We start from the raw sequence: 12799 nt of genomic DNA, 5'->3' as shown, positions 1-12799 counted from the left end.
ATAAAGGTAGTTGCTGAAGGGAGGTGATTGCACGAACCAGGTTTTGACTGTATTTGCGATTAACAGGGAAAGGAGGCAAGCAACGAAGAAATGAGAAAGCTTCAAGAAGAGAAGGTGAAGTTACTAGAGATGATACAAAATCTAAATCAGCAGCTCTTAGACAAAAAACACCTGGAGGTAAGACTCTTCTTGAACTTCTTATGCAATGCTGCATTCTGCCTACAAATCACAGTCACTGCACTCTGCATTACAGTCGTTTGTGGGACACTGCTGTGCGCAATTGGTTGCCGTCATTTGCCCCAAAATATACACAGTTAATCTCCATTTGGGAAGTCCTCCTGACGTGAAAGGCGCTATACAAATGTAAGTTGTTGTTTGCAATATATTCTGTGAAGTGTATTGAGACGTCTCAACGATGTGAAAAGGCGCTCTATCAAAGGCAAAGATTATTATTATTATCATAATAAATGTAAATTGTATTAGAAGTGTACTTGGACAGAAGATGAGCGGTGTTTTTATATGAATGCTCTTTATGCCTAGATGGAAGAAAATGATCTAAAACAGCAAGTTTCTTGGAATAATGGAGAAATACCAATTGACATGAAAGGTACTGTCTAACAAAACTTACCCAAGTTAAGTGTTGGATTTGGTCTATATACTTGGAAATGCAGAACTGGATACATCATGAAGATTGCACATAAATTAGTTGTAGAAATGTACTCAGTATTACTTTTATTTATGAATTGGGGCTGCGTTTTACTGCCCCTGTGGCCTGTTTCCTGAGTGCCAGCTGTTTCCCATGCTTTTTTAAACAAAAGTGCAAAACTGGATCATCGAGGTGCTGGATCATCGGGGTGCATCACTTCCTACTGTCAGGTCAAAAATAGCTGACTTCCTGTTGTCCGTTTATGACACAGAAGCTGGTCATTTTTTAGCTCACGGGATGCTAAAATGGCCTGTACTTGGTTATCATGTCACCACTAATGTTGCTTCCTGTGATCTGCGTATACCGCAATGCAGGAAGTGACTTCAATGGTGACTTAGACATGGACCATTTTCAGTGCAGAGCTGGATTTGAATTGAATTTTTGAATGTGGCTGACCCTGACTTCTTCATAACGCTTCAATAACAAGTGAAGGTATTTTTCTTTTACGTGGAACTGAGGGAGTAAATCATTTGGGCCATTTCTGTTGTGTTCCTTTTGCTACAGGTACTGAAATAGGAACACCTGAGAGAGGCTACGTTGAAGGATTGGACCAAATAAAGGCATTGCAATCCCAAATCGCTTCCCTCACAGTGAAAAATAATGAGCTCCTGGATAAACTGCAGGTATCCCATCCAATGCACACACAATATCCTCACTATATCTTAGAATTTCAAGTCAGGGTTGGAATCAGATGATCCTAGGGTCTGAATCCTGGTTGAGATCTTCCTCCATTTGACGTCAGTGAAACTGTTGGCTAAAAGTGTGTGGATGGGTGGTGTGGGTTTGTGTGTGTGAGGTGGTAGGGTGGGGGGGGAAGGAGAAATTAAAGAGTCTCCTGAACTAGCCTTGGCAAACCCAGATTTATCCTCAGTTAATCCATGATCTAGATCCACCGATAATCCTGCAAGCCAAAATCCGAATGGGTGGTCTATCTGAATTGGGTACGTACCTTGCGCTGAGGTTACTGTTATTTATCAGATGCATGGTTTCCGTACTGTGCATTTCTAAATAGTGCCACTCCTTTAACCCATAACCTTGATATTTGTAACACTTAGAATTATACCCCCACACCCTTTCACAGACTGACCCTTACCTCCATACACACACACAAACCCACACCAGCCTTCCACACACACACACAAACCCACACCACCCATCCACACACACATGTGGATCCATACACAAACATGTCTCCAAGTGATGAAGAGAAATTCATGTTTTTGAAGTAGCAAAAAGTGCGTTGAAAGAGTTTTTTTGACGAGTGTATATAGAATAGAAAGCTCTTATGGAATCATAGAATTATACAGCACAGAAGGAGCCATTCGGCCCATCGTGTCTGTGCTGGCTCTTTGAAAAGAGCTATCCAAATCAATCCCATTCTAAACATTGCAAACTTGTCCTCCCCAAATAATTATCTACTTCTCTCTTAAAAGTTGTTATTGAATTGGCTTCCACCACCCTTTCAGGCCATGCATCCGAACAACTTGCAATGTGAAAACATTTCTCCTCACATCCCAATTAACAATTCTAAATCGATATCCTTGGGTTACCGACCCATCTGCCAGTGGAAATAGTTTCTTCTTATTCATCCTATCAAATCCCCTCATAATTTTGAAAACTTCTATTGAGTCTCCTCTTAACCTTCTCTGCTCCAAGGAGAATAATCCTAGCGTCTCTAGCCTCTCCTGATAACTGAAGTCCATCATTCCTGGTTCCATGCTGGAAATCTGCTTTGCACCCTCTCCAATGCCTTGACATCCTTCCTAAAGTGTGGTGCCCAGAACTGAACACCATCTCTAGCTGAGGTCTAACCAGTGTTTTATAAAGTTTCATCATAACTTCCTGACTTTTGTATTCTATGCCCCTATTTATAAAGCCTAGTATCCCGTATGCTTTTTTAACAGCTTTATTTACCTGTCCTGCCACCTTCAAAGATTTACTTATATGAACCCCACGGTCTCTCTGTTCCTTCACCCCCTTTAAGATTGTACCATCAGCTTATATTGCCCCTCCTCCCAAAGTGTATTACTTTGCATTTCTCCACATTAAACTTCATCTGCCACATGTCTGCCCAGTTTATCTATGGCCCCTTGCAGCGTGCTACCATTCTCTTCACTGTTTACTACTTTTCCTCATATATTTGATAACACCAAAACATTTCACGTAATTTTTATTATAATAATAATCATCTTTGCATTTGATATAGCGCCTTATCACCTTGTTGAGACCTCTCAAAGCGCTTCACAGAATTTACTGTAAAGTAGATTGATTAAACTAAATTGTGTTTCTAGACAAACACAGCAGCCAATTTGCCCTCAGCAAAGTCCCCCCCCAAACAGCCAGGAGTCACCATCCTACCTACCCTGCCCTCCATCCTCCCTGATCCCAAACCCTCTGCTCGGTTCTAATTCCCTGACTGTCCAGCGCCTTGGGACATCCTCCCGATATGAAAGTCGCTATATAGATGTAATTTGTATTGTATTGAGGATCTGCATCTGGTTGATTCTAACTGTAGGTTTGGTTAAAACACAGGGGCTGGAGTTTCATCACAGAGAAGAGAACCTGAGCATATTGCCAGAGCACGAGCAATCCCGGGAGAGCCCAGAGACACTGTCGTACGACCAGAATTTCAACTCCTCCGATTCCCATCGATCGCTCCTAGACAGTTACAAGCAGCTGACGGAAATGTACAAAGAGGCGCAGGCTGAGATCACAAGCCTGAAGACCGCCTTGCCTTCCAGGGTCTGGGATGGCTCGCTGACCCTGGAGGTTTGCGAGAGGCAAAACAGCAGCGAAGGGGAAGCAAAGACTGGGTGTTGTCTGCTGGAAAGTCCACACGAGGCAGTAACCGAGTCCTTGGAGAAGAGCGTGCAGACGACTATCGAAATGGCAGAGAACAGTTACTGCCTCCAGCACAAGCTTGAGGAGCTCCAGGACAAGTACGAGGAAGCCATGACGGAAGTGACCAGGCTCCAGACCCAGATCCAGCAGACCTTCCTGGCCAGGAAGAGGCCCAACTCCTCGACCAATGCTGGAGAAGTGGTGGACATCCGCCAGAAGGAGATGGAAGAGCTGAAGAGGAAACTTGACGAGGTTTTGGAGGACCGCGAACGGGCCGAGTGCATGGTGAGCGACCTGGAGGAGAAGCTGGAGGAAATGGAGAAGGTCCTGGCCAGGAGCATCTCCGAGGATGAGTTTGAGGAGTTCAAGCAAAGCCAGAGCTCGCTGCTTGACGAGGTCAACCAGGAGAAGGTTTTGCTGATCGAGAAGCTCAGGGAGGCGCAGGGAGAGATCAAGAAGCTACAGGAGAGGCTGAGCCACCAGGGGCTCTCTCAGGAGAAGCAGAACTTCCTGGAGATGCAGAAAGCCCTGAACCGGACCATAGACAAGTTGAACCGTCAAGTGGCCGAACTGACTCAGTGGTACAACGAGGCTCAGAGCGAGCTGAAGGAGGTGAAGGGCAAGCAGTTACAAGCGGTGTCCGAGCACATTAACTCCAGTTACGTCCCCAAGGACCAGCACAAGCAGGCGGTGCGACTGCTGAACGACTCAATCGGGGAGCTGAAGGACTACCTGTCCGAGGCCGAAGCCAAGCTGGCGGATGCGGAGAGAGACACGGCCAAACTGCAGAAGGACCTGGAGGTCCAGAGGCAGAGCTCGGTGTGTCTCGCCGAGCACACCCAGATTGTGGCGTCCCTGGAGAACATCATAAAGGCCGCGGAGAGCAAAGCGAGTCAAGCGGTGCAGGAGTTGGAGCGCAAGGAACACGATCTCCAAATCCTGCAGCAGGTGACGGCCGAGAACAGCGCCATCATCCAGGAGGAGATGATCCCCAAGTCGGAGTACGAGAAGCTCAAGGCCTCGTTCAGGGCGGAGCTGAACCGGCTGACGGTGAAGACGGGTGAAGTGCTGAAGGAGCAGGAGAGGGCGTCGGCGGAGATCACACAAGCCCGGAAGGAATGCTCGCTGTCCAAGAGCGAGCGGGAGGTGGCTCAAGCCCAGCTGGTGCTCAGAGAGCAGGAACTCACTGATCTCCGCGCCAAGTGCCGCGAGATGCAGGACAATGTTAGCGAGCTGGAGAAGCGTGTTGGAAGCTCCTTAAAGCAGGAGGAGGATAAGGAGAAAAAGGCAAGTTCTCCCGCGTCCCAATTCAGCCACGTTGCAGTTTTAGCTGGTTAGACTTCATCAGGGGGGTGCCTGATCCTGTTTCCAATGTACCGTGCTTCGCAAGAGAAATGTCGGAATCGAGTCACCCTCTGTGGTGGTCTCAGTAGCCCAGTTTCTGTGCAGATGGGCCACCAATACCCCAGTGCCCTGCTGATGATAGCACAGATAGCCAAGTTCATTGGCAGGTCTTGGAGGAGTAGACCAATTCACTGGGAGCAGAGATTATTCCCACTCAGCTCCTGGTAACCCTGCAAACCAAAGCCCTAATGTATAGGGTTCTGGCTGGGCAAGAATCAGGAATGCTTGACAGATGATGCTTTAAATGGTGAGCTGTACGGTTTTAGCTGATTAAGCTGCAGCAGTCCCAACAGCAGACACACTCTGCAGTACCCAACCTGTATCTAATACTCTCGAGAAAATTAGGTAAGCAAGATCTGTCCCTGTGGGGGGAGAGCGCATTCCATAGGAAAATGTGTGTAGGTGGCATACACGGAATTCTGTCTGATCTGCTTTACATTCTCCCTTTGGAACTCCATCCCACATTCCCTTCACTTTGCTCCCTCGCTTGCCTCCTTCAAGACAAGTCTCAAGATCCTCCTCTTCGACCGCACCTTCGGCCACTCTCCTACCCTCCCTGCCCTCCACCCTCCCTGATCCCAACACGCCCCAGCTCGGATGCAAATCCCTGATGGTCCTTGAGACGTCCTCCCGACGTGAAAGGCACTCAATAAATGGAATCTTGTTGTTGTTGTTGTTGTGAAGGGCGCAATCCAAATGTAATATTGTATTATGCATTTAGTTGAAGCTTGTAAATGTTTGTTGGCTTGTGGTCAAGTGAATGAACAACTCTTTTCCCCTCCCGCACCCCCTTCAGCTCCACTCCAAACTTGGGTGTCAGTCAGAACTGTTGAATGCCTTGGGACATCCTCCTGATGAAAGGTGCTACTGTATATAAATGTCAATTTGTTATAGTTGAGAGAGACACATTCCCCATATGTCACTCCCAGTATTACCTAAAGGGAGTAATATCATGGCTCAAGAAATAGTCACTTTACAGTAAATCCTGTGAAGCGCTTTGAGATGTTTCGGTAACGTGTTGATGCACTACACAAAATGCAAGAATTATTATCTCATTTATTATATTCATATAATTTATTATATTATAACTTATTATTATATTTAGTTTTTATTGATATAATATATTATATTTATTATAATTATACAATTTGAAATGTGATTGTTACGTTGACTGCAGAATTGCTCACTTTTTTTATTAACGCTATTCTTAATAGATTAACGAACTTTACAAGGAAGTAACCAAACTGAAGGAAGCGTTGAACAGCTTGTCCCAACTTTCTTACACCTCAAACATTCCCAAGAGACAAAACCAGCAGCTTGAGACTCTTCAGCAGCAAACAAAGAATTTGCAGCACCAGCTTACTGTGAGTTCCTAAGCAGAACTTATTACACTCTAAAGCCCTGCACTTAACACTTAAACTAATGCTCGTTACTTATTACCATGACTATTTGTGGGACCTTGCCTTGTGTAATTGGTTGCCGCATTTCCCCCACAAAATACACTGTCAATTCACTTAACGGTATACTCTGTGGAGAGCTTTGAGACATCTCGAAAACGTGATAAGGCGCTATACCAAATGCAAGTATTATTATAAATTATGGAAACAACAGTCTCCCAAATAAAACGGGTGGTTTGTTTCACGGCTGTTTTTGGCACATTGCTGTATGCAATTAGCCTGCTGGGTTCGCTAATAAATACAGTCACTTCACTTCACAGGAAATGTGCAAGCAATATATTATTAATATTATGGCTAATTATATTTACTTATAATATATTAATTATAAATAAATAATCATTATACAGAATTGTAATTATTTATCTGAAATTATTTATAAGAATAATTATGTATTATTATTATGAACATAAATTGCCATTGTGCTGCCAGGGCCCAGACAAACCTATGTGAGAAGATCGGTTTTAAATCAATTTTTCTTATAAAAATAATTACATGATGAATAATATTTGGGAACTAAATGGAACAGGGAATACGTCTTGCACTTTTATTGTAGCTTCCATGTGTTTAAACAGAAGCTTTGCAGAGATGGAGTGAAAGCCCAAACTCGTGAGGGGAATGGAGTGAGATAAGGGAAGGTGTAGTCAAAGCAATAGTTTTTTTAGGATTTTGACACCAGGGAGAGAGGCTGCAAGGTGGACGTATTTAGAGAGAGAGTTCCAGAGAGCAGATATGAGGTGTCTGAAGACTTGCCCACGTACACAGTCACTACACTTCACAATAAATCCTGTGAAGCGCTTTGAGACGTCCTCCTGATGCGAAAGGCACTATGTGAAATGCAACGGTTATTGTATTCCTCGCAGCCGCCTTCAACCCTTAAAATATATTTAGCTTCCTTTAACCCTTAAAAAAATTTCACACACAAAATATACAGTCAATTCACTTTACAGTATATTGTGTGAACCACTTTGAGACGTCTCAACGATATGATAAAGAGCTATATCAAATGCAAGGATTATGATTAAGTAAGTGAGTTTGGTCAATCCCAGGCGACTTCTTCCAATCACTGAACACAATAACAACTTGGGTTTATGTAGAACTACTCACACAGGGTAGCGTCCCAGAGCACTCAAGTCTCAGAGCACATAATCACCACAGGTTATGTCTCGCAATGTCTCTTTGACAGGCAGAAGAAAAGGGAACTACAGTAGATCAAATTTGTACGACATTAATGAATTGCTATTGTGTCTAATAGTTACTCGAATTAATTCAATGTAACCATTTTATTCATAGGAAGCAAACCAACGACACCAGGAAGTGGTATCTGTGTATAGAATGCATCTTCTGTATGCTGTGCAGGTAAGTTTCAGCAGTTAACACTAAACATTGTGGGTTGGGCAGGTTACGGCACAGCTGAATCTCTTTCCAGAATGCCCATGCTATCATCATAGCATCAAGCTTAGAACCACAGGAACAGGAGTAGGCCATTCAGTCCATCGAGCCTGTTCTACCATTCTATTAGATTATGGCTCTATCTGAACGTCATTTCCATTTACCTGCCTTTGCCCTATATCCCTTGATACCCTGACCTAACAGATATCTGTCCATCTTGAAAACGTGAATGGATCCAGCACCCACAGCCTTTTGGGAGAGAGAGTTCCAGATTTCCACTACCATGTGTGTGAAAAAATACTTCCTGATTTCACTCCTAAATGGCTTAGCTCTAATTTTAAGACTATGCCCCCTTGTTCTGGATTCCCCCACCAGAGGAAATAGTTTCTCCGTTTCTACCCAATCGAATCATTCTTAGAACCTCAATTAGATCACCTTCTAAACTCAAGGGAATACAGACCAAGTTTGTGCAACGTGTCCTCATAATTGGACCCTTTAAGCCCTGGTATCATTCTGGTGAATCTACACTGCACCCCCTCCAGGGCCAATAGATCTTTCAAGCTCAAATGAATCTCAGTGTCCTGGGGGATACAGAAAATCTGTTTCCAAATTAAGGCTATCTTTAAGACTCTATTCCCAAACTCCTCATATCAAAGACAAAGGTTAATGCCATTTGCAGTCACAGAAGCTGGGCTTTAGTCCAATTGATGGTGCTGAATAGTCTCCTTCAGTGCTGTAAATATCTATGTTCCTAAGTGTGTCGTTCCTTTAGTTCTTTAGTTTCACTGTGGCCACATATTTTCAAAAGCTTCAGTTCCTCTTCAGATTTGATCAGGGAGTTGGTCAGTGACCATCAATTTAAGAGAGTTAGAAAACGAGTAGATGGGTAGGGTAGGAGATATTATTTTCACGCACAGGGCAGTTAGCATATGAAATTCCCTGCTGGGAACGTTGGTTCTGGCAGAATCCATATTAGCTTTCAAAAGGGAACTAGACAGATACCTAAAATTCAGTAAACTACAGAGGTGCTGGGAAAGATCAGGTAATTGGAGATAATCCTGCCCTCTCCTCACCCTAATCCCCTGCTCGTGTCCAAATCCCTGACTGTCCAGTTGGCTATCTTCTGTGCTGTTAATTTACGGTTCCATTTAGCTTTTCTAATGGAGTATACAATGGAGTATTAAAAATGATGAACAGCCTGCAACTCGTATCAGTGGCACTTTGCTCTTGCCTCTAAGTTGACCTCGTCTTTGTCCGTTGTCTTTCTCTAGGGTCAAATGGACGAAGACGTCCAAAAAGCCCTGAAACAGATTTTGACCATGTGCAAGACCCATACATTGAAGAAGTGATGTGCGTAACGGTGCCTCAACAACCGCTGAAAAGTGCCACAGCTGCTGGGACGGATATGGGATAATGGACCTTTTTAGATTTGCGAAAAAAAAAAATTACAGTTTACAAAAGCTCCTTTGTTTTGATAACTCAATGATATTTAACCACCATTATCCTGTACGTTCTTGAAGCAGTATAGAAAATATTAGTAGTTTACCTCTGGCTATTAAACATACAATTCTGTAACCCGTCCATTCTGTTTGCACCAAAATATCCATGATGGGAACAGACTGTGGTTAGTGGAGTTGCCATTATGTTTTTTTTTCATCGACTCGTTTAGTTCGTTGCTTAAACAAGAACATTCAAAGATTTTGTGTGCTACGTACGTTGAGGTTAAGGCAATGGTGTTCATAGCAACCAATAAGTATCATCAGGTATTTAATAGTTATTTTTTACAATAAATTCACCGATTGCATCCATTGCCCTGAGATGAATTGAACGAGGGAATGGCGAATGCAGAAGTGTTAGATTAGCTCGGAGTGTCTTGTGTTGCTTATCGTGATCCAAGGATGTCATTGTCACAAGATGATAATAATGGGGAGCAGGTCGTGAGCAGTGAAAGCAGAGACATAAGGAATGTGCCAGATTTCAGGATTGATGTAGACTCTGAGGTACACATAGAGTAACCTGGAAGTTGGCCTGGAGGAAACGTGCACCAACACTACCTGACGTGCATCCCAGGTTTCCGTTGGTCAACTTGAAGCATCTCGATTACAGGCAAAATACTCTATTACGTGAGTTAGAATTTAAGAAAATCAACTCTATTTGTGATTCAGATACTATGTTAATCTCGTGATGCAAATTAGACCTAATATGAAGATGGATGGAGCAAGTGAGCTGATGGATAGATCGAGTGGGAGTCATGAGCTGATAGACTGAGGGCCAAGGGAGGTGTAAGATGATTGATAGACTGAGAATGTAGTGAGGGAGGTGAGCTGATAGATTGAGGATCAGAGGGGAGAGGAGAGCTGAGTGGGGGAGGTGAGATAAAGTGGAAGAGATGCAAGAAAGTGAATGTTAACAGAGGGACAGAGTGACGTGCTAATCTCTGCCATATTATTTTTATATACAGTATATGCCATCTGCCTTTAATGCCATCCTTCCCTGCTTGTTAATCTTGATCTGTTCTGCTTCCAACTTTGTCTCCAGTGTCAGCATTTCCTGCTTTATCTTTATCTTTCAGTCTCTGCCTTTATTGTGACTTGTTTTTCTATGACTTGGCCCCTCTACACATTGGCCTCTCTTGCTTTGCCCTAGGAATTTTTTTTAAAAACTTGGTTTGTGCCAAGAATATCTCTGTATTTTGCGAGGGGTTTGTCACTGCCATTAGCTGTTTAGATAACTTTCACATTCAGCATCCTTCACTTAATCCTTATGTGCCACACAGGCAAAAGTACATACCACACAATCACTTGCTAGTCATTTTGTGTGCAGTGATATATTTGCTTCACGCAAAACACTGCATGTTATACTATACATCTTCTGGAAAAGGGATATTATAGCCATGTGAAAAGAATAATCACTGTTACCTCTCCATTAGCCAGTGACCACAATTGTTTCCCTTATTTCAGAGAGATGTAAATAACTATTTAGTTAGATTTTTGACAGCACTGCTGTTTTGTCTCGTACCTTAAAACATGTTCTGTTAAATTACCTATTGGAATGCAATTCACTGTAGTAGGGCTAATGTAGCAGTTCTTTTTAAATATAAAAAAATCCAAAGTCAAACTTTACAATTGTGCTGAGGGGTTTCTCAATAAATGTAATGAAGTTCAGAGAAACTCCAGCTCATCTCTGAGCTGTCACCTTGACAGAGAGCGGAGAACTGTTGATGGACCTTCTGAAGTTTACTGTTATCGTATTTGCCTTTTCAGATATAACCACGCATGTATTTTAAAAATTGGAAAAACTTGATATTTTAAGACAACCTATTTGCTTCGTTGAGCGAGAAGCAACCTATTTACTGGCCTTAAACTTTAATATTGCATATATTTATGTGTGCTATGGAAGGTCCTATATCTTATTTATATTGCAGTGTTTCGGGGCTATTTTCCATGGGCGATGACTAGCCAACTGCAAGCTTTCTTGAAGTGAACTATTTATATTGTTAAAAAAACAAGTATTTGCGATTCTGAACTGTGCACAGAGCTAAAACAGTGTTACTTCCCCTGTGTCGCAACAGTGCCAGTCAAGTTTTAAATATTGAAATTGAAGCATGAAATAATGAAGGATTCATAAAGGTCCTTGCTCTTGTACTTTCATTATTATTAATAATAATAATAACCCACTGGGATTGCTTTTTGATGTTTTGGTGTAATCGCATATCACCCGATAATAATGTGTTTCACCCACAGTCTATCCACTTTACAATATATTCTGTGAAGCGCTTTGAGATGGCTCAACTAAGTAATAAGGCGCTATATCAAATGCAAGGATTATTATTATTATAAATTTACCTAGAATCAGTTAACATTTTTCTTAAGAAGGAACAGCCCATCTGCGTTGTCTAAAATGGTTCATAAGTAATATTTTTAAAACAGTAGCCTAACAAAATTGTTCAGTGTCTTGCTTTATTGCGTCAATTTCACTTTAAACCATTGCCAACTGCCGGCCGTGAGACTTTCAATGGGTTGTACACAGCACGATGGGAATGACACAAAACTATTTTGCTCTTTGTTTGCTTTGAGCTTTAGTTGTTTCACAAGCTGTACTGTACAGTGAGTACTTGTGTGATTGAATTTGCTTTCAACTTTCAACTTCGGTGCTGCAGTCAATGCATAAGGCAGATTAATACGAGCCATGGAGGAAGAGTTTGTTCTCTAATTCGATGCAATGGTGGACAGGGTGGGATATGAAATAATGTCTGACTTAGTCCATGAACCACCTCTCAGTCTGGTATCTGAAGGTTCTTTTTCTACCTAAAAAGTAATATGTAGCAGTGGTTTGCGGATGCTTGAATGGCTGATTTTTAGACCACTTTTGTGTACCGTATACTGTATTCGTTACTAGTGAGCAGTGAATTATGTAAAGTGTAAGAGAGTGATACTTTTCTAGGTCAATGGGTCTTGCAGCATAGTAAAGCTGAGCAGGTGTACATATGTGAGTTTGCTACTCTTAAGACTTTTAAAATGCTAGCCGAATCTGTGTAGGGTTCTGTTTGTTAGCATGGTTAACTGGTAATATATTTTGGTATGAGCCCGTATCCAAAGTTGATGAAACATTTCCCTCCTACTGCCAAGAGCATCAATTCGTGAGAGGAACTCAATGGGGTGGGGGGGAGAGAAAGGGAGATAATACAGTGTGTTCACAAAGTCCTGTTACCCCCATGATTTTTTTCTACAGTGCACTGACCAACAACTGAAACAGGTGGAAGAATGCTGATAATTGTATTTGGAAGCGCTTAATTGTATTCAGTACAAGTGTTTAACTGTATTTAGATGTCCAGAGGATCATTGTGAGCTCCATAATTTTTCATGGCAGATAATGATCCCTCGCCATGTTCGATGTAACATCTTCCATAACATGGATGGAGCGAGGAGACAAAATGGATCTCTGACAGCGTGTTTCAACTCCTCTGTAGTCTCATATTGATGTTTTGTAAAAGGGGGTAAGA

General features: G+C 42.5%; 1 protein-coding gene across 2 annotated transcripts in view; it reads left to right on the top strand.

Annotated features, from left to right (window-relative positions):
* rai14 (retinoic acid induced 14) overlaps positions 1–12495 on the top strand; it is a 103807-nt gene extending 91312 nt beyond the window's left edge. For both annotated transcript variants that reach the window (XM_042335842.1, XM_007903111.2), the window contains 7 exons: positions 67–177; positions 541–607; positions 1211–1329; positions 3239–4834; positions 6166–6315; positions 7699–7764; positions 9069–12495. In XM_042335842.1, coding sequence (XP_042191776.1) covers positions 67–177; positions 541–607; positions 1211–1329; positions 3239–4834; positions 6166–6315; positions 7699–7764; positions 9069–9146 — 2187 coding nt within the window. In that variant the 3' untranslated portion in view covers positions 9147–12495. The remainder of the gene's footprint in view (positions 1–66; positions 178–540; positions 608–1210; positions 1330–3238; positions 4835–6165; positions 6316–7698; positions 7765–9068) is intronic.
* The last annotated feature ends 304 nt before the right edge of the window (positions 12496–12799 follow it).

Source organism: Callorhinchus milii, unplaced genomic scaffold (genome assembly GCF_018977255.1).
Source record: "Callorhinchus milii isolate IMCB2004 unplaced genomic scaffold, IMCB_Cmil_1.0 Scaffold1, whole genome shotgun sequence".
In the NCBI taxonomy this organism is placed as follows: domain Eukaryota; kingdom Metazoa; phylum Chordata; class Chondrichthyes; order Chimaeriformes; family Callorhinchidae; genus Callorhinchus; species Callorhinchus milii.
The sequence above is the reverse complement of the archived record's forward strand: the minus strand, read 5'-3'. Positions and strand labels throughout refer to the sequence as shown.